The 20,826-nt window shown below is 38.3% G+C and overlaps 1 protein-coding gene and 1 long non-coding RNA gene across 3 annotated transcripts; one reads left to right on the forward strand and one right to left on the reverse strand.

Moving 5' to 3' along the window:
- Positions 1-5,207: 5,207 nt before the first annotated feature.
- On the reverse strand, positions 5,208-11,146 carry LOC147654080 (uncharacterized). The gene is made up of 3 exons (XR_015284417.1): positions 10,933-11,146; positions 9,848-9,960; positions 5,208-7,926 (listed from the first exon to the last, which is right to left on the reverse strand). It is a non-coding gene; the product is annotated as an uncharacterized LOC147654080 (long non-coding RNA).
- Positions 11,147-11,158: 12 nt separating this feature from the next.
- ARGLU1 (arginine and glutamate rich 1) lies at positions 11,159-20,617 on the forward strand. 2 transcript variants are annotated; one of them, XR_015284416.1, is made up of 4 exons: positions 11,159-11,843; positions 15,841-17,986; positions 18,414-18,497; positions 19,758-20,617. XR_015284416.1 is itself a non-coding variant. In XM_086880734.1 (4 exons), the coding sequence occupies exons 1-4, from the start codon at positions 11,488-11,490 to the stop codon at positions 19,920-19,922; spliced, it is 831 nt and encodes a 276-aa protein (XP_086736860.1). In that variant the 5' UTR covers positions 11,159-11,487; the 3' UTR covers positions 19,923-20,617. The 2 variants fall into 2 exon arrangements, 1 of the variants encoding a protein (XP_086736860.1); XM_086880734.1 differs by having other exon boundaries at positions 15,841-16,066.
- The last annotated feature ends 209 nt before the right edge of the window (positions 20,618-20,826 follow it).

Consider the following 20,826-nt stretch of genomic DNA (forward strand, 5'->3'; position numbering starts at 1 on the left):
ACTATTATAACATATTTCAATTATTTCCTTGCATTTTCCTTTTAAATATCTCAAAGAATTGCAAGGAGATTGAGAAGCATTGTTATTACCATTTGTCACAGAGGGAAAACAAGTGAAGAAACTAAAATGTAGCTGTTTTACTTCCTCCAAGCAATGCTGTTACTGGAAAGGTAAATAAAATATTGCAAGAATTCTCATTTCTACATGGTGTTTTTCATATCACTCTTAAAAACAGAATATTTTAACTGATTGCTTTCATATTAATTCAGGAGTTTGACATTTTTAAATGGTTGCATACAACTGTCTAATGAAAGATAAATGTATGACTTCTTCGAAAAAAATATTGCTGATATCTAACTTTGCAGAGTTATGTCAGGAATAAGAACTGTTACCTTCTCTTAGAGTATAAATTCCTGTCATAAATGAACACTACAGAATGAAGCACAGTCACTTTCACACACAGACATGTACAAAGGTCCAGCACAATAACCACTCAACAACTATCAGTCTTCAGCTATCAGCATACTTTCAGGTTTGGCTTTCTTTCAATAACAAAAATACATTTAACATAAAGCTTCAAGCCTTCTTAAAAAAACCCAAAACAACAACAAAAACTCCATATGATTAGAAACAGCAATTTTCATGGTATGTTTCGCTCCTATGTAGCCATAATAAATAAATAAATAAAATAAAACCTCTAAGATTCAGTTAAAAAAAGCAAAGATGACCCTGAAGCTCTTGCAGGTACCCGAATGTAGTAACATAAGAAACAGACATCACTGAAACAAAGAACAAAAAAAACAATCAGGAAAGAAGATCTTGCTACAGGACTTGGTTTTCCAGCAGAGAAGCAGTGTGCTATAGTCCCTATAGAAGCACAGTGATTGGTGTGTTGGGAACATCCAATCCATCCATTCCACAACCCAGAGGACTGAGTTTATGTTACACAATCTTCCCAGCAGCTTTAGACTGGACTCTTTCTGGAGTACTGCCTCTCAGTCACTGTCAGCATTGCTCTACTTGTGATACTTGCCATAGCACGCTGGTTTTATGTAAGCCCTGGTGATCGAGGAACAAACCTTCCCACAAATCACTACACGCTGCTAGTAAAGATAAGATCACTGAGAATGCAGAACTGATTGCAGCATGACAGAGCTAAACTAGCTGGTGCCACTCTGTGAGGTTACCTCTGAGGAAGGGCAGAGTAAGGGCTGTGGCCACATTGTCAGGCCGGCTGGAAACATGACCAGAGCATTGCACAGCCTCCTTTTGTCAAGCTCATCATACACCTACCTGTTGATAAATAACAATGGCTGCTACAATTTGGCATTAACAGGTTTTGCCAGTTTAAACTTAAAATGAAATTCCACTTCTTTTAAATAGGGTCTTGCTGCAACACAAACAGGTATGTCATTATTAATATATTTGAGGCTATATGGATCTCCTATTGAAATTGCTGAAGTTATGATTTGGGGATTTTTTTTTAAATTTTCTTTTTCCATAGCAAGCTCTGTTCATTTAGTTCCCGGTAGGTAAACCTGACTGCTCAAGAAAAAAATATTTTGCTTGCCCTCCCAGTACTAATATTCTACTACTGATTCTGTCACCTGAGAAAGTGAGCAAAGAAAGCTGCTGGCCTGTGATTTGCAAAGTCCCTTGCCTGCCATAAGCTGTGCAGCTGTAAGCACTGCTCTCCTGCAGGCTCCGTCCCTCATTTGTGAAGCAGAGATAATAGCTACTCCTTGCTTGCTGCACAATAGCTTCTAATGTGAGAAGTCAAACACAATAAACCCTCAGGAACTCTGTGGTCATAAGAAGAGTAAAGCAGCAAAGGTGAAAAGTCAGGACTTATTTATTTTCCTGGCAGAGCACTGCTCTCAGAACGGTAAGGCAAACGACCCTGGTATAACAACAGGTAGGGGTGGTTGCAAGCAAGATGCATTTGGCCTGTTGCTTTTAACTGGCATTGTTTCTGTTGCTAGCTTTGTAGAACACTGTGATCAAATAATTATTGTTCCCTTGGCTGCCAACTATTTTTCTTTTATTAGTAATACCGACCTTTGTTTATTCTTCTTCCTCCCATGGGAAATTTCAACACATCTCCAGAAGGGATGTCGTATGACTCTCATTTATAATGGGATCCCTCCCTTTCTTCCCAGGCAAGGCTCTCTCTTTTCCTTTTTTTTTTCTCCCCTCTATATTTGTAGAGAGGAACACCAAGTCAAATCTCTGCTGTGTTCACATTCATGTGATCTGAACAAGATGAACAGATCAGCAGTTCTCACACATTTGCCTAGGAGATGTACAGCTGAAGAGAATTCATCTCAGACACTATTCCATTTGAACAGTTTAACATTCATTCTGACAGTATTAGCAACAGACCATAGAGAAAAGAAGTGTACATAAATGTATATAGTATATATACATTTTTGTGGGTTTTTTTTTTCTTCCCTTAACACAGTATTTTCAGGGATTTTTCGTCCTTCTTTTCTTGGCTCTTTTGCTCTTAATTTCTTACTTGTTCTCCCACCACACTATTTCCTTTCTCTCACATGCCTTTTACTATTTGTCCACAATATTGCTCATTCACAGCCTGTATCTTGGTGTGATTTTGTCTGCTTTAGTTACCCCTCCAACCCCCACCACACACCTGATCATCCTCTACGTGGTTGATTTTGCCTTCTTATCATGTACTACCCTTTGTCCTAGAAAATCCTTTTCTTTCACTAGGTCATCATGTACCTCTGTCATTCTCATTTGTAGCCCCCAGCTCCACTACTGGCAGCTCCTGCTGATGACAGATGTCTCACAATCAGCTGCAAGCCTGCTCTTGGCTCCAAGCCTGAGGGAAGCTCCAGACTTTTGTTCGCATTTTCTCTTTGCAGCAGCACTTTTATACAGATACAGCAAAGTCACCTTTTCCTGAAGTACAGCTTCTTAGAGAATTACAGGTCTCTCTGCACCACCAAGACTGAATACCTGTAGAAACAGCCTGAGAAGAATTGCAGACAATGCTATCCAGCAGGGTGAGTAAGCATGGATGGCATTTTGCCCTGGAAGTCCTGTTTTGAGCAGTCAGAGCATGTCAGTGCATTATTTCATTGCCTAATATACACAGCAGGAGCTCCAGAATTGAGTGTGCAGATGAACCTTCATCATACCAACCCTAGGCTGCATACATCCTCCCCCACCATCTAGTGCAATACTTTCATCTCTCCCCATGACTTCTGTGCCATTCAACCTCAGTATTATCTTCCCCTACTAATTTCTTCTACTTAGTTTTGGCAAGCCATAAAGAATACATAATTGTCCAACATGGAGCTAAATGAAGAGAGTCTAGGATGTGCTAAGTCATCAAGCAACTAGCAGGAAAGTCTATACATTCAGATTAACTAGATATTCCAACGCTATACACATTTAGATTGGCCTGGTGCCTATCTATCAGGTGCTGGCAGCCAAATACCACAGTCTTGTAGCCTGCAAAAGAAGTATCTTAAGGGGCTATGTCTGTACAGATCCAATATATAAAGTAATTGTGTCAACTTTTGGCCTTTTTGGCCCTATGTGCTCCAGAGCACAGAAACCAACACCAAAGGACTTGCTAACTCAGCTCTACGTGATGTTACTACATTGGCAAGTAGCGCTTTGCAATAAAAAGTCTGTGAACTAAGACAGTGGCTGCTGAAAACTTGTTGCCCATGTGACCTCCTTTTGGCAAAAGCTTTACTTCACACTAGCTCTAGACTAGTCCTGCAGACTGCAGCCCCAGTAGCAGAGAGAGTTCTAGAACACATCATCAGCTACCACAGAAACACAGAACAGTCCAGGCTGAGAGGGACCTTTGGAGGTCAGCTTGTCTAATCTGCCCTGTTCAAGCAGGGCCACCTAGAAGAGGTTGCCTAGGACCCTGCCCAGAATATCTCCAAGTATGACTATCTAAAACCTTCCAGGACATCCTGTGCTGGGTCACCCTCACAGTAAAAAAAGTGTTTATGTTCAAACAGAATGTACCATATCTCACTTTTTATTTTAGACTTAGCCTTATCCAAAAATAACCTAGTTCACCCAGTTTGAGACCACTCCAAATGAAATCAAATTGGTATTTGAGAGATTTGCTTCAACAGCAGAACCAAGACTTTTTTCTAGTTAAAATGTTGTAGATTTGTTCACTGTGTCATCCATACAACCATGTTCTGCCACTCTTATTCACAATCAGCAGTACCTGCCTTTAAAAAGTGGTGTTTAACATGGTATTTCTTCAAATGTTTTAACATTGTATGGGCAGCTTTTTCTTCTTCCCTAAGCTGCTTCCCCATCTCCAAAAACAGGACACAAAGCAAAATATAGAGAACTGTCCAAATGCAAATATGCCACCACACTACACATTGCAATGATTTAAACAATAGAAGCATATGTTTCATGCATTCAAAAGCTGGTAATAATGCAGGTAAGACATAAAGAGGAAATGTGTTTTCTATTCCACGTTTACTTTGTTTCCCACATTACCGAGATTATATCCTGAGACTTCTTAAAGCCATAGTTAGCATCTGTGATAGAAATGTGAAAACAACTTTTCCAAACTGGTACATCAACACAAAACCCTGTCAGGAAGCCCCACAGACAATGATATTGGGTATACCTCTGGAATTGCACATTTAGGCAGTAGATACTCCATGTATTTAGAAGCTGATTTTGTTCTAACGCAGTGTCATCTTAGACCCAAATTAACCAAACCCATTTGTGAAATCAGTGCCCAGCTGGGCTGAAAGCGATGAAAGAGACTCTGCAGACACACTACCAAGTGTGTAACTGTGTGCAGTGTGGCAGGACACTATGTAAGCAGTGGGTTGGATGCTACACATGCTGAAGGCACCCAGTGTTCAGAGCTTTGTGAATCATCAGGACAGCCCTGTTCCAGTACTGCTGAAGTCACAGTTATGGTTACAGCTCTGTGGAGGGCATCAGCGGGGACGAGTCAGGCAGATCTCTCATGAAAATACTATTCAGTTTGACCTGCAGAATTGCTATAATTGCAGTTTAAAAATGATGAAAATCTGCAGACAATTACTACTGATATAATTTAGGAATAAAACATAAGGAACAATACTAGAAGAAAATAACATATGCCACAGTATTTTTGATCTTCCAAAAAGAGTGAAGAGACACTCAAATGAAAAATCCCAGAAGAATAGACTTCAAAATCTCTATTTCCTCCTTAGTATTTTATTACTCTTCAGATCATTAAAAAAGATGTCTACAAGTACAGGTTCTCAGCTTTTGTCATTCTAGTGAGTTTTTCTCAAAAAGTTTCAAAAGTAAAATTTCTGTTAAAATGAAACTGTACAATAAAATTGCATCATGCCTCAAAACTTAATTCCTTTAACCTAACAAGTCAGGGAAATTAATTAACAAATCAACTTGCAAAACAAGGCACTACTTTTGTGAATACAGGAGGCAGAAACTGGCACTCAGAAGACTTCCTGCTAAACTGGCTTGCTCATGTCTTATATTTTTTAAGTAAGCATAACTGCAATTTCTGCCCACTCTAATATGAGCAGGTTTTAAAGTTCATCATTTTACATGGTGATTAGAAGGAAAAAAACAAAACAAAACAAAAAAAAAACCAGAAAAAGGTTTCATCTGACTTTTTTTTGATAAATTTTTAACAGAATAACTGTAAACATTAAATAATGCTTCAGGGTCAATTCCCATTAATTGTGGTAGCACCAATTTAATTGTGAAGTGTAGGTAAGATGCATTTTCCATACCTGCTACCCTATTTTTATCATAAACAAGTTGCTTCTTGACTACTTAAAAAAAAAGTAATCACTCACAGTCATTTTCATGCAAAATAAAAAGTTGTACTATGAGAGATACTATTGTGTTTAAATAAATAAGCAGGGGAAAAAAAAAAACAAAACAGGAAAAATCATGGTTACAGATAAAATATGCAAAACATTCTGGATATAAAACTTCCACAGCCAGTATTTAATCCAAATACTTTTTTCAGAATTAAACATGATTTACGAACTCATCAAATACACATGCTAACTAGGAGTCACCAAGCCAAGAGGAAGTGCTATGCAAGGAGGTGTGGCTGTCGCCCCTCTTAAAGCCAAGGTGTCTGAGTCAGCACCACAAAGGTGGCATCTTCATCCATTCAGGAGCCAAAACCTGGGAGTCCTCTCCTGAGGGCGGTGCCTACAGTAGCCTTTGAAGAACAGAACACGGCTCGCTCCTTTTGAAAGGCAGCTGCCGTGGGAGGGGAAATGTTATACAACACCCAAGCAGTTACAGCACCTGCCAAGTTTTGTGATCCAGCTCTCAGGGTTAGCCCTGTCTCTTTTCTCATGATTATGTAACAAAATTCAAAACTAGTCTGCTGAATAGACTTAAATCCAGACCAACTTTCTCTGCCCCTTCCAGAGTACCACTGACATTAGTTACAATGTGTTGCCTCCTGCCACTGAACATTCATTTTCTATTTTGTGAAATCTGTGAGGACACAGAGAGGAACTTTGTCCCTAACTCCCTTCTCACCTTCCTCCAGCCTAGACATTGGCCTCGTGATTAACATATGGTCATGGGAAGGAAGAGACATTGATATGAATGAGGACACACCTGAATCCCATTTTCCTGCTTGTCCAACTAGTCTAACCACTATGTTAACCACTGAATCATCAGCAACCTGGTTTTGAATAATAGTGTTTGTTGCTACTCTGGTTTGTTTTGTTCATGGTTTTTGGGGTTCTTTTAAAGGCATTATCCCAGTATTCACACTGGATCAGTCCCTCATGAGGCTCAGATGACACCTCAACTCACTGCTGACTGGCTTAAATCCCTAGTCGCACATACCAACACTATAATTGCTATGAAACCTTTCAGATAAGTAAGAGCATACCAACAGAGTTAAAGTAGCTCTGTGATTATGCAGCTTCTCTGGAAGGTTGGTTGAATTTTTTTTATTGCCAAACTTTGATGGACCAAGACATAGGTCCATATATAAATAATTACATGTGATCTTAAATGTACATACTTCACATGGTATCAATGATATTGAAAAAAATACTGAGAAAAAAGTGCATTACTATGAATCACTATGGTTTGCAGATTAGTGCCTCAAGTTGTGATCAAAACTTATATTCACCACTTCTAATAGCATTCAAGAGCTTTTGTTTAGGACCTAAATATACTAGGCACTGCAAACAAAGCATACAAATGAACATTCCTTCCCTTCTTCCATGTAGACAGAAAAAAAGTAGTCCAAATCTTAAAAAAGTGGTTAATGGGATTACATAAAAATAATAAAATGTTCTCTGACACTGATAATTATTGTATTTTTTTCTAAATTCCCACATTGATCATAGCTTGGCCATTTTATTTCTTTTCTAAAATTAAATCCACATGGGAAAGAAACTAGATATTGTTTTAAATTAATTTGAATATCATATATACACACACACTAGTCCTGATTACTCAAGCTGTGCCTTTTTGCATATTCAAATTACCAAACACTTTCAACAGTATTCTGTACAGTATTGCTTATTTCCAAGGACATGATTATCATCTGAGCATATGGAAAAGAGGAAAATAGTTATTTTACCTAATAACTATACTTATGCATACAATCTACTCAACTTTCCTGTATAGGTACAATGTGAAAACTCTCTCCCATTTACTTAATTTCTCATTTTACAGCATTTCCTCTACATTCTTTCAATTAAAGTGTTTTCCCTTTTTTAACAGTCCTTTGAAGCAGAGCTTTAGTGACATATTCTCTCAAGTCTTAGAAAGGGTATTTCTCTTTCTGACAACTGTTCCATGCTCCTGCCATGCCTTCCTCACAGCTGTTCTGCCAGTCTCCAGTTCTGCCAGGGTGTTTCATCTCCCTACCTCTGCAGCTTAGCAGCTCAGAACTCCACAGAGCTGCTCAAAGACAAACAAAGCACCTGACAGAAAATGCATAAGCACAACAAGCAACTCCAGCATTACATATAAAAAAATTGTTAAAAATTTATTAAGTGATACAACTACTACTCCTGTACCTCTTCTGTGATCTCCGTGACATGATTCCCAGTGCTGACACATAGAATAAAAAAATGAAAATTAAAAACCCCCCACCTGTATTCATAGTTTCTGACCTTGTAATAAACTCTGGCTGAAACAGCTACTTTGAAAGAACCAATACATGTTTAAATCACTTTTTTTTTCCTTAGCTCTTCTTTGCTTCTTCTGCCCTCTTACTATTGTGAGGCAGACAATACCAGATGACAGCAAATTACATACCAAACACCTTATCCTATTATGCTCTTGCTTTCTTTCTCTGCTTGCCCTCCAGAGTTCTTCTATTTTAGACCTATTGCAAAGATCTCACATCCAGCTGTGCCACACTAGTACAAGCCAAAATAATCCACCTTTAATCCCCAAGATCCCTCTTGACCCAGCTAATGACAGAAGTGGTGGTGCAAGTGAGAGCAGATAGAATCTGGAGATTATAAGAATACAGTATCTCTGTGGAGCTACCCCCAAATGCCTATGGGTTGAGAGATTTCATGTGATGACAGTAACTAAGGTAAAGAAGGGTGAAGTGCTTTAATTACACCACCATTTGGCTGTCAAATAAGGTATTTTCCAACTACAAGGTATCCATTTTAAGAAGCAAATTATGCATTTTAATATACTGAGATACATTAACATGGAAAAAAAAAATCCAAAAACAAAAGAGTGCATGAAAATTCAGTATGGTTTGCAAACTGGGAATAAAACATGTACTTACACATGGGATTAAAACTCAGAACCTCTAATATTATTTAATCCACCAAAAATTTGCACTACTTTGATCAAATATTGAAAATTTTGAAAGGAAACTGACAAGGAAAATTACCATCTTTTTTAACAAATTGAAAACAAGAAATTAAATTATGTAATTAAAGTTTTTATATTAAGTATTTACTACAAAGTTCCTTTTGGTATGGTAATTCCATATCAATTGTAATAATGTCAGTGTGAAAAAAAAACTTAAATATTACTATTTTACTACTATTAAGCTAGGAAATATAAGGTGATAGAAATAAACAAAAAAAAAAAAAAAAAACAAAAACAAAAAAACCCCAAGCAACCAAACAACTACCAAACTTTAAAGTAAAAAGAAATCATAGATAGAAATGTTCAACTAATTTTTCATCTATTAGGAATATTAGGAACATATTTTTTAAGAAGACAAAGAGCTTTTTCCAGAAGTACTAGAATTTAGTCCTCATAAATAACAAAGTGAATCGACTAATGACCTTAAGCTATTACAGGTATTAAAAAACTTGTGTTCATATTAATTTGGAAACTTAAAAAAAAATGAGACAGAACAATTCAATAATGGATTGGGGAAAAATATTACATTCATCTATATAATTTTTTAATTCTAAACAATCTATCATAATCAATTGTTCTCATAAAATATTGCATATTACACTTTATAGCTCTGATGAGTGAATATTACTAAACAGGAATAAAATAACGATAAATACAGGCCCAGGTTATAGCGACTTACCAAGGAGAAAACTCGGTTTATAATAAATATTTGAAAATCTCATTTATAGTTATAAGTGACTGTAAAATAATTAATTCTGCCCCTTTCTCCCTTCTACATTTCAGGTCAAGTTTGGTACATCCAATATGATATGTAGTACTAAAAAAATTATGATCTATTTTTTAATCCAGAGCCTGATGCACTGTGTGAATTTAAAAGCTCCAGTACACACTTGTAGACAAGTTGCTGCAGGAAAGGTGCCAGCTAGAAACTCACCTACCCGGTCAGGGGCTAAAAGGTCTGATTATCGACTTCCTTAGTTACCTGTTGCATGAGCTTCCCCAAGGCTAGGGACAAACAAGAGTGCCCTGGGCCTTTGGCACTGGAATTCCTGCCGTGCAGGTTTCACCATGTCCATTACTCTGCTGTTACTTGACCTGTAAGAAAGATGCCTCCATTTTATTTATTTTTGGTACTAAATAGATTGAATTTCAAAATAGGAAAGTCTTCCATCAAGAAAAAAAAGGCAAGTCAAACAAATGAATTAATAGAAAAGACCTTTTAGGAGATTGGATTTTGCCCAGTGGCTAAAGGAATGCTTTGCAAGCTTAGTAAAAGTACTTAAAAAAATGCGGACCTATTAAAAAAAAAACAAAAAACCAAACACACAAGTTGTAAAAGATATCAAGGAGCTAACATTGCAGCTCAAAGTAAAGAATGAGGTTAACTATCTATAGATTGCACCAGTTTACTGAAAGAAAGAATAACGCCAGTTCCAAATTTTGTTGTAACAGAAACAACTAACAATTACATGGCAGAACTGAGATAAAAACATCCAACACAGATGCCTGCAGAACCTCTGAGTTCATACTCTCTGCCTGACCTGGATACCACTGAGTTCATACTCTCCTATGCCTACACACCTGTAGCTAACAATGGGCAATAACATCTACAGGTAAATACATTTAAATACGACCGAGACAGCACTTCCCTGTGCTGGAGACAAACTTGCAGGAAACAGACCCCTAGCACCCTGGGCATCTCATCGGCCAGCCCGACACAGCTGGATTGACATCCCCGCAGCTGGGTCGACGCAGGAACCAGGACTCATGACCTCTTTTTCATCTTTCTGTAATTTATCTTTCCCCCCTTAATTCCTCTCTTCCCTTTCACCTTGCCCCTTTATCCAACACCCACTGCCGTGTTCTTATACAGTAGGTCAGGGACTAACATATTAATTTCTTTGCCAAGTGTGTAATTCACTGATTAACTTTCTGGTTGTTTGCGACCCCTCTGAATTTTGTCGTTCCTTTCGAACAATGAGCATTTAAGAATCTCTAGTGATTCTCTTCCCTTTAAGGGTAGGTCATCACAGTGGTGCAACAGAGGATTCAAAAACTTATTTTCACCATTTAGTGGGGGCTCTAAGTGTTTTTCGCAACTTCCGTGATCTGCAGTGATAATTCCATCTCTTCCCCGCAACAAAACAAAAAGAAAACAATCAATGTTTGAGAGAACTTTCAATTAAAAGAAACACAGCAATTCTCTCTGAGGCGACCCTCTCAGCCGGCACGCTCGCCGCCACCGCGGCCGAGGGCCCCGCTCGGCGCGGCGCTCGCCATTGGCTGACGAATACTGCCGAGTGCTCTCGTGCTCCTCCGGCGCGGCGCCGGAGGCGGCGGGGAGGGGAGCGAACGGCTCGAGCACGGCGCGGTGCATTGTGGGGCGGGAGAGGAGAGTCACTGCTCAGCGAGGGCCGCCATCTTGGCTGCGTCCGGACTCGGTCCTGCTCCCGGGGCCTGTTCCTTCTCCTCGCAGCGCAAAGCGGAGGAACGAGAGAAGACGAAGGGCCACCCCGGGAGGTGCTGATGCGCGCAGAGACTCCTCGCACCTCTCCCGGGCGCCGCTAGCAAAGGGGGCGGGGGTGGTCGAGCGGTCGCCGGCGCGGCCTCTCCTCTGTCGGGATGGGTCGGTCCCGCAGCCGGAGCTCGTCCCGCTCCAAGCACACCAAGAGCTCCAAGCACAACAAGAAGAACCGGAGCCGATCGCGGTCCCGCTCCCGAGAAAAGGAGCGGGCAAGGAAGCGCTCCAAGTCCCGGGAGAGCAAGCGGAACCGGCGCCGGGAGTCCCGCTCCCGTTCGCGCTCTAACACGGCCCCCTCCTCCCGGCGCGATAGGGACCGGGACCGCGACCGCGCCTCCTCCCCCCCCGACCGTATCGACATCTTCGGGCGCACGGTGAGCAAGCGCAGCAGCTTGGACGAGAAACAGAAGCGGGAGGAGGAGGAGAAAAAAGCGGAGTTCGAGCGGCAGCGGAAAATGTGAGCCCCGGGCCTGCGCTGGGAGACGAGGGGGTTGGTGAGGGATGGGGGAGGAAGGGAGGTGCTCGGTGCCTTGGTGCCTGTCTCTCCGCGCCTTCTTCCTGTGGGCCTGGGCCGCCTGCGGCTGGGTGCGGGCGTTGGGGCCCTCGCTGAGGCCTGACCAATGCCTGTTTTCCCGCCATCCGCCCCTTTCTCAAAGCCCGGCTCCCTCAGGTGCGTTAGGAGCCGCCCACTCGTGGTGCGAGCCCCCCGCACGCCTCCTCCCTCTCGGCCGCCTCTGCCCGCTTCCCATCCACCGTCGCAAGTCTCTCCCTCCTGCGCTGCTCCTAAACTTCCCTGTGCGGCGGAGGCCTCAGCGCCCCTGAGGCTTTGTGCTGCACTGCCACACGCCCGCCCCTCCCCTCCGTGGCGTGGAGCTTGTTACGCGTCGAGCGGAGGCATCTGGAGTTGCTCGAGTGAGGGTTTCAAGAAACACTATGCAGCTGTTATATTAACACTGTGGGATTACTTTCTTGCCAAATGGGACGGTGAGATCCGGTGACTTGTTTCATTTGAAACCTTGCCCTTTTTTCAGTTTTATGTTATGGGGAGTGTGGTTATTTATTAAGTTTGCAGATATAAATACTATTTTAATTAACGATGGTGGTGCATCAATATGTTTAGCAACATACAAAGTTATGAAACAGACCTTTATGTAGCAGAGAGAAGAATGGATTGAACAGTTGTAATCAGATGATTCTTTTGCTTTGAGTACTACCCTTGCTCATTGGACCACCTAATCCAGAAATAATGCACTTGTTTGTAGGTATGAAGCTAAGTGGTGCTGTTAACTCTCAGGTGGAGCTTTACTTCAGCCATAAGGGTCTCAGGAAATACTAGTTGTCATTGTTGAGCTTGGTGACCCAAAGCTGTCACTTTCATTTTTGTTTGAAGATAATCACCTTTGCTCACCTCAGAGTTTTGACAGTAAAAAACTTACACAAACCTGTGAAAATTGACATATTTTGACATACCGATCCTAGTTATGTGATTCAGAATTTTATTCAGTACCTAAATTAAGAAAAAATACTCTCTGCATATCTACAATAAAAAACTGGAACGTGCTTAACAATTTGAGAATAGAATGAATAGTTTATTCTTATACTTAGGAGCTGATTTATTTCATATGTAAGTAAATTTTCTACGTAAGTTAGCTTTGAAATTTTAAAAAGCTCATGAAGCCTGTATAGAAGGAATATGATATTCCAGCAATACTTCCTACAGAATAGTAGACATTTGAGAAAGAATCAATATTAGAAAAGATTGGGTATGGAATTATGATACTTCTGCAATACACTTTAAATTTTAAAAATAAAAAGCAATGAAACTTAGAGTAGAAAATCATGTTATTTTAGTAAGTAGTCTGTAAACTGTGTTGCGTGTATTAGTATAGATTCACGTTAGATAAGGAAAGAAGTACTTCCTTTCTGACTGAATGAATTAGTGGACAGCTTATGGATTGGAACTGACTTGGTTCTTCTCATGTCCTGTTCAAATCTCAGTACACAGCCTAACTTCAGCCCTTTCCTATAGTGCTCATTTTCTTGCCTTGAAAGTTTGACTTTTTTCCCTCAAAAATATTGTAAAGTGTAAGTGGTGTCTTTGCTGCAGATTTCATAAAATTAGTCTTTAAGAAGTAAATGGACAATACAAAAAATAGCTTTTTACATTAGTGACTTACCCGTTGCTTTGGAATCATAATTCAGTAGGCAAGGATGACAAAATGATAAAATTCATGTGATAAAAAAAAAAATAGTTGCTATACTACAGAATGAATCATTGAGATCTATATCTGTGTTTATAATTTTATTTTTCATAATAAGTTCTAAGCCATTGTAATATCATTGCCTATAAGTCTAAAAATACATTTGATTGGTTTAATTAAATTTGGAGTTTATTGGAGTGAGAAGGATGAGACAGATGCAGACACAGTGCTTAATTTGAGTGTGTCATCGGTTGCTGAGGATATTTGAAAATCTATTTCAGAGATGAGTGTCATGGTATTTTTGTAACTATACACTATCTTTATTCAATTAGCTTACTTTTTTTCTAGATTTCCTGATGTTAAATGTAAAGCTAGGATAATTTAATAAAATATAAGAATATGAAGTTAATGACAGTTTATTTCTCCAGAATTCAAGCCTCTTAAGTGTACTAAGCAGTATTGGCTCAGGATGGTGAGAGCACTCACTGCTGAGTAAGAGGGAAGGGAATCCTTTTTTAAAAAAATGATAATTGGTATATAAAGGATGTTTAAACATTTGTCCTCAAAGGGTCATAGCTTGGTGGAGATATACTCACAGAGTACGGTTGATGCATTTTCCTGGAAGTGATCTAGATTTTTTTTTTGCCTGGTGCTTCTTTGGGACTTTTTTTCTGGAAAGAATCACTTCAAGATATTTTGCGTCCATTTTGGAAAAACGAACGCTGGTCTAATGTGCTCCCAGATAAATTTGCTGCCTCATTGAGGATTGTAAGATTAAAATTGGTCTTCTCTGGCCAAATGATTGAGTTGAGGATTCCAAAACTATTTACTGAAGGTGATACACTTAGTTCAGTACACTTTTTAAAAGATGACATATGATATGGGGATATTTGGAGCCTTTCACCTTTCTATTTCCCATATTTATTTAGGTCAGTCAACCATACTTCATCATCTCCTATTGCATATTTGCAAGTTGTGCCTTGGGTCATCTAAAAGTTTGTAAATTATGTAACTTTTTTTTTAATTAATTGTTTTTCAAATAAGATAGATTAGGAAAGATTTTCCAAATGAGATAGAAAAATGCAAACATTCTGAAAATGACAGGGTATTAAGATATTACAACAGTAGTTGTCCTTCTGAATCCTGGATTTGTATTGCTGACAGGCCAGAAGAAAAGTTTCATAAGATTATTCTGTGCTTCATGGAGTATTTGAAACAGAAGTTCAATATCAATATCTTGGTTTAAAACCAAGAGTTTTCTCCCCAAAGCCCATAATAATTCCAGATAAATAGTACTACATGAAATACGGAGTATTCATGGGTGTTCATCCTTGGATATCTAATTGCCATGTTGTACTTGTGATTACTACCTGGCTTTTTTTCTTTATGTAGCAGTTAACCTGCAAATTTGCCTAGTATTTTTGTATCTCTTTTAATGAAAAATTAAAACAGTGATCAGGCTAAGTGATAATACTACTGCTCAACTAAAATAAAGACATTTGAAAAATATTTCCAAAATTCAGAACATGGAAAGCTGCAGTTTGCAAGGATTTATTTAGTGTTTGGTATTGATATAATTTATTTTGGATCATTATGGTAGAAACAGAGTCCTGCAATAAAAAAAGTTAAGAGCTGGAGTTACTGAAATTTATTGAAATCCGTTAAGGTAAATTACTGGATAACTAGATTACAGGTATAACACCTGGAATTCTAGGTAAAATACTGAAATCACAAATTTTATATCTTCTGTCTTTTATTTTAAGATACTGGGGATAGTTTGGTGCCTCTAAGGTGGTGGTTTTAAGGCAAGATTTTACAGGATCTTATTGCCATATGTGGCTTAAAATTGAGACCATATATAACCTCCTAAAGAGTGAATGATAGTCAAAGTTGGGTGGGGTTTGGATTATTTTGGAGGAGGGGGGCATGTTGTTGTGATTGTTGGTTTGGGTTGGTTTTTTTTCTCTTTTTTCCTTCCTAATTGTGATTAAAAAGTAGTTGATAATAATTTGTCTTCACTTTAATCTGTTATATAGAAAGATGCTAAATATGGAATGGTCTGAATGGATTCCTTGTGATAGGAGCACTGATTGCCTGAATATTCACTTTCTTTAATGTAGGGCAAAATATTCTTTAAATATATAATCTATGTGTAAAAGTTATTCAGTAGCATTGCTGATAATGCGTGTTGAAAGATTTTGTCTCAGTGCCAACATAGATTAAAAATGTAATCCTCATGTTTGCTTTTTGCAGTCGTCAACAAGAAATTGAAGAGAAACTCATAGAAGAAGAAACTGCTCGAAGGGTGGAAGAACTTGTAGCTAAACGCGTAGAGGAAGAGTTGGAGAAAAGAAAGGATGAGATTGAGCGAGAGGTTCTCCGCAGGGTGGAGGAGGCTAAACGCATCATGGAAAAACAGTTGCTCGAAGAACTCGAGCGACAGCGACAAGCTGAACTTGCAGCACAAAAAGCCAGAGAGGTAACGCTCGGTCGTTTGGAAAGTAGAGACAGTCCATGGCAAAACTTTCAGTGTCGGTTTGTGCCTCCTGTTCGGTTCAGAAAGAGATGGAATACAGCAAATCTAATTCCCTTCTCATATAAACTTGCATTGCTGCGAAACTTAATTTCTAGCCTATTCAGAGGAGCTCACTGATATTTAAACAGTTACTCTCCTAAAACCTGAACAAGGATACTTGATTCTTAATGGAACTGACCTACATATTTCAGAATTGTTTGAAACTTTTGCCATGGCTGCAGGATTTATCAGCAGTCCTTTCATTTTGGGGAAGGGTATTAAAAAGTATGTAATTATGTATCCTTCATTTGTTTCATTATGTTTACCTAGACTGTAAGAGGCTTTTGCCTTCAGCCAGGCAAAAAGCAGGGTCCAGCAGTGAGCTGCAGTACCTGTCTTTAACAAATAGGTTTCTTATTCTTCATTTAAAATGAACATTTTCCTTGAGCATACATTGGACTAATTCTGGGACTTCGAGCATAAGCCCATCCACGTCTTCACGAAGGATCTCTGTCCAAATCATTATATCCATTTTTAATAACTACTAACAACTCCTTTTTTTCTCCCTAGAAGTTATAAAAGAGCAGGTTGCCCTTGTCTGAAGTCAAGCTGAACGTGTGACTTGGGTTTTTGGGGCCTTTTTTTGTTGTTTTGTTTTGTTTTTTAATCAGCAGCTGGAGCAGAAGCTGAAAATGTCTTTCTGTGAGACAGTAATTTGCTACTAAAGGCTTTGATGCCTGCCTGCACCAATCATTCCAGGATCCAGAAATTTCAAGACAAACTTAAAACTGTAGAGGAAATTTGTGCTAAATAGTCATAAGTGTCAAATGTTTTTTTCACTCTGGACGTCCTACACAGTTTATTTTAAATTAATATTTTGATTGGCTTATGAAAGGAGAGACAGTAGCAATGCAGCTTTCCCCTTCATACTAGATGTGACTTGTCAGTCACATAGTATCAAATTAAATGGAAACAAATGGAATGCGGAGTTATGATAAATATTAAAAAGAATAAATAAATAATCCTTTTTTTTGCAAATTCAGACTTTAATATCAAAGAGTTTAAGTTGAATTTACATGTTCATAGTCAGAAAATTCTTCATATTTAGAGGTTTTCATTTGATTAGATGGATGACTTGTTTTTTTAAAAAAAAAAGTATTTTTGGTATCGTCGTCATGTGGAGAAGTCCCACCAGTTCCTTGTAATGCAGAATGAACCTCCATGCCTGGAGTGAAGTGTGCTAGCTAGTAGCTGGTTACTAGTCATAGTAAGAAGTTTTCATATGCTTGCTTTGTTCGTATTAACTTTTTTTTCTTACACAGACACAAACCTCTGGCTAACTTTAAATCCTCCAAATATAAAAATAATTTGGATATATATTATGTGAACTGAAACACTTCAAAATTTTTCACGCAGTCTTCATATTTGAGTTGCATAACAGAGTTCCATAAAATTCACCAAGAAAACAACAATTACAAGGCTTTATTTCCTGATCTTGCCTTCCCTGGACTCCTGAATTCCAAGTTCATACTGCAGACAGTTTCAGCTGTCTTAAAATTGTCAAAATACTGAATGTTAAGTCCATTCTCCCCATGAAAGAAGCCCATAGCTCCATGAAGTATGGATTACCATTTGTATTTTTCACTAACAGTAAATGTATTTTTCTTATTAATTGTTTGCCTTAGGAATGATTTACATATTTTTGTTCCTTCTTACCATAAACATCTGCATTCCTCAGCTCAGCCTTCCTTGTATGTTGTTTCTTTATAAATGGTTGAGCTGCTGATGCAGGTATTGCCAAGCTAACAGTACAAATCATTTTAAAGAGGAAGCTGGCGCGTATGGCAGCCGAGGAGCACACTCTGCAGGACACTGGACAAGACAGTAAATATTCAACTTTTAATGCTGATTAAAGGAGTATAGGTAAAGAATACGTAGGTATACTTAATTGGTGAGACAAACTATTCACTTTATTTATATTTTCTATATTACTTTTTAATTTGGTAAATACTATCCAGTTTTTGTAGTTGTCCTTGTTGATTTGTGTGATATTAAAATTCTAGTAATAAATTGTCAGGATTCTATGATTAGGGAGGGTTTAGTTGGTTGCTGTTTGGACTGGGCGGGATGATGTAAATTGAGCGCTAGAAACCAGTTTTAGTGTCTGCACAGTTTACCGTTGTGAGGCAAAATAGGTGGCTGTAAAGCTGCCACTTTAAGTCAGTTCACAAAAGAATTCTGAGAAAGATTAGTGAACATGCGGAAATGAGTATTTTACTTTACTAACATCTTGCCCTGTCCTCCCCTTTAGGAAGAAGAGCGTGCAAAGCGTGAGGAACTAGAGCGAATACTAGAAGAGAATAATCGAAAAATTGCAGAAGCACAAGCTAAACTGGTATGTGAAGGTGTAGTTAACTGTTCTGTAGGGAAATACAGATGTCTCTGCCAAATTTGTAACACAATTAAAATAAACAAATCGACCCTTTCTAGAGTTTTAACTTGCATATTGCTGGTTCCATCAGTAACATTGCTGTCCTTCCCCTGAGCATAAAAATCAGATCCTTAGCAGTAACACTAGGCTGGTAAAATAGTTTGGATGCAGTTGATTTAGAGGGGTGATGGCTGCCTTCACAATTTAAAAAGTACTTTTTGACTATCTCATGGGAAGGGTTGGAGTAAGTTTGAAAACATGTTCAGCTTTGTGTGACTAATTCTGTTTTGTTGACTGGGACAAGTGCAAACTAGATTTGAGTCTAGTATAGTGTTGATGTAGAAGTGCTGAAAGGGACTTTCAGCATAAGCTTAAGATGTGTAAGCTATGAAAGTAACTTATGTTGATCTTCAAGCCCTTTTAAATCAGGTGCTTGCCACATGAAAACATTCAATATGATTTAGCTGATTCTAATCAATTGATGATAAGACAAACTAAACTGCTTATAAACCCTGATTGAACTCTGTCAGTTACAATTGCCCAAGTAATTACACCTCTTTATATAAAAATGAGGCTGCTTAAATATTTTTGCTTGAACTACATCTGCTTTAGATTTCATTCTGTTTTACCCTTTTCTCAACCTCTTATGGTGGAAACAGGACAAAGGGAAAATTTAAGGTATTGACTGATGTAATGAACTAAATAATCACCTTTAGAGTTCCACTGGGAGAGCTGTAAGAACTATAGGTCAATGTGAGGATTGACTAGTTGCAAATCAGGTGAAGATGGTTTGGGATTAGGACAGGTTTTTAGATGGGTTTTGGAGCAGGGAGACCTTGGCCTGAAGGTCTTGTGGCTTCATTATGTGTGTATGTTACTTCAGCTTACATGTGACAAGTATTGGAACAACTTCTGTATTTATCTAATGTCTTCTTTAATTAAAATGTAATGTGTTGTTTGAAGAGCAATGCTGAAGAACACGGCATGTAAACACTCCAGATTTCAATACATTAGCTGTAGAAAGTGCTCAGTGTTTCTTCTAAACTCAATTCAAATAACCATTTTATAAGTAGTTTCACTGAAACCAGCTGTGGCACCTAGCTCTGGTGGAACTGCTTACATACTTATGCAGGATTCGACCTGTTTGCAAGTTAATGTGGACTTGTAAATTGCTTTTATGACTACAAAATATGCTGGCCTAAATTTTACCATTTTCCTATATAGGCTGAAGAACAATTGAAAATTGTTGAAGAACAAAGAAAGATTCATGAGGAGAGGATGAAACTAGAACAAGAGAGACAGCGTCAGCAAAAGGAAGAGCAAAAAATTATTCTGGGCAAAGGAAAGTCTAGGCCAAAACTGTCCTTCTCCCTAAAAAGCCAGGATTAAATTTCAACTCTGAACTCTTAAAAGAAACAAACAAAAAACAACAAAAAAAGGAAAACAAACAAAAACTTTGTATGGTAGCTTCATGTTGAAGTGTTTTTGGTTTTTTTTTTTTTCTTTCTCTCAAATTTTTTTTGTCTTTTTTGAAGTTGGAAAGTTAGCTTGTTCTAATAGGGGCTGTGCTCTGCAATTCTTATTTTTTTTAAACTTCCATTAAGTTAAACCCTTATCAGATCATCATTGCCTTTTAGAGGGTAATCTGTTTTCATCAATTTTGTTTCTATATTGGTGGTCTGAAGCAACTCATGTCACTTTATGAACTGTGGATGATCTGATAAGGTTTTACTGACTTACTCATCAGAGTTTGACTCTGATAATTGACAGAACTTTATACTGGGTATTGCTGACTTTTAATGTTTTTATTTTAAAGTCAGTAAATACATGAGTAAATTGCCATAGTATTACTGGACCTCTGTGGTTTATTGTTAAATCAGTGTCCTATGATACTGTCCCGTTGTTGCGCTTGATGTTCCTGATACAGGTAAGGAAATAGTTTGTCATTTCTGCTATGAATACATAGAGAGAGTTCAGTATTGTCTCTGTTAGATTTGTTTTTATTACATTGACAGCATTCAACCAGCGTTCCCCCATTGTGTAAATAAACCAATTTGCTGAATAAAGTGAAAGTCTTAAATTCATATGTTTAAGTAAATTTTTTTAGTACACTTCTATCAACAGCTATAAGAGTGACAATTCACATTATTAAATTCAAGACTATAGTGATATTTTTTTAAATTTTGCTTTAAACTATTGTGGCTTCTACTTAAAATGCAAAATCACACACAGTAAAGATCCCTGCAGTTGTGAATGTTATTGATGGCTGCTGCTGTTTTTATGAATGTTGGTT

This window comes from Cyanistes caeruleus, chromosome 3 (assembly GCF_971803275.1).
Source record: "Cyanistes caeruleus chromosome 3, bCyaCae1.hap1.1, whole genome shotgun sequence".
Taxonomy (NCBI): Eukaryota; Metazoa; Chordata; class Aves; order Passeriformes; family Paridae; genus Cyanistes; species Cyanistes caeruleus.

Coding starts and splice junctions, on each gene's coding strand:
- ARGLU1 (XM_086880734.1), top strand. CDS start 11,488: ATGGGTCGGTCCCGCAGCCGGAGCTCGTCCCGCTCCAAGCACACCAAG. Junction 11,844..15,840: donor TTCGAGCGGCAGCGGAAAAT/GTGAGCCCCGGG, acceptor TGCTTTTTGCAG/TCGTCAACAAGAAATTGAAG. Junction 18,498..19,757: donor CAGAAGCACAAGCTAAACTG/GTATGTGAAGGT, acceptor TTTCCTATATAG/GCTGAAGAACAATTGAAAAT.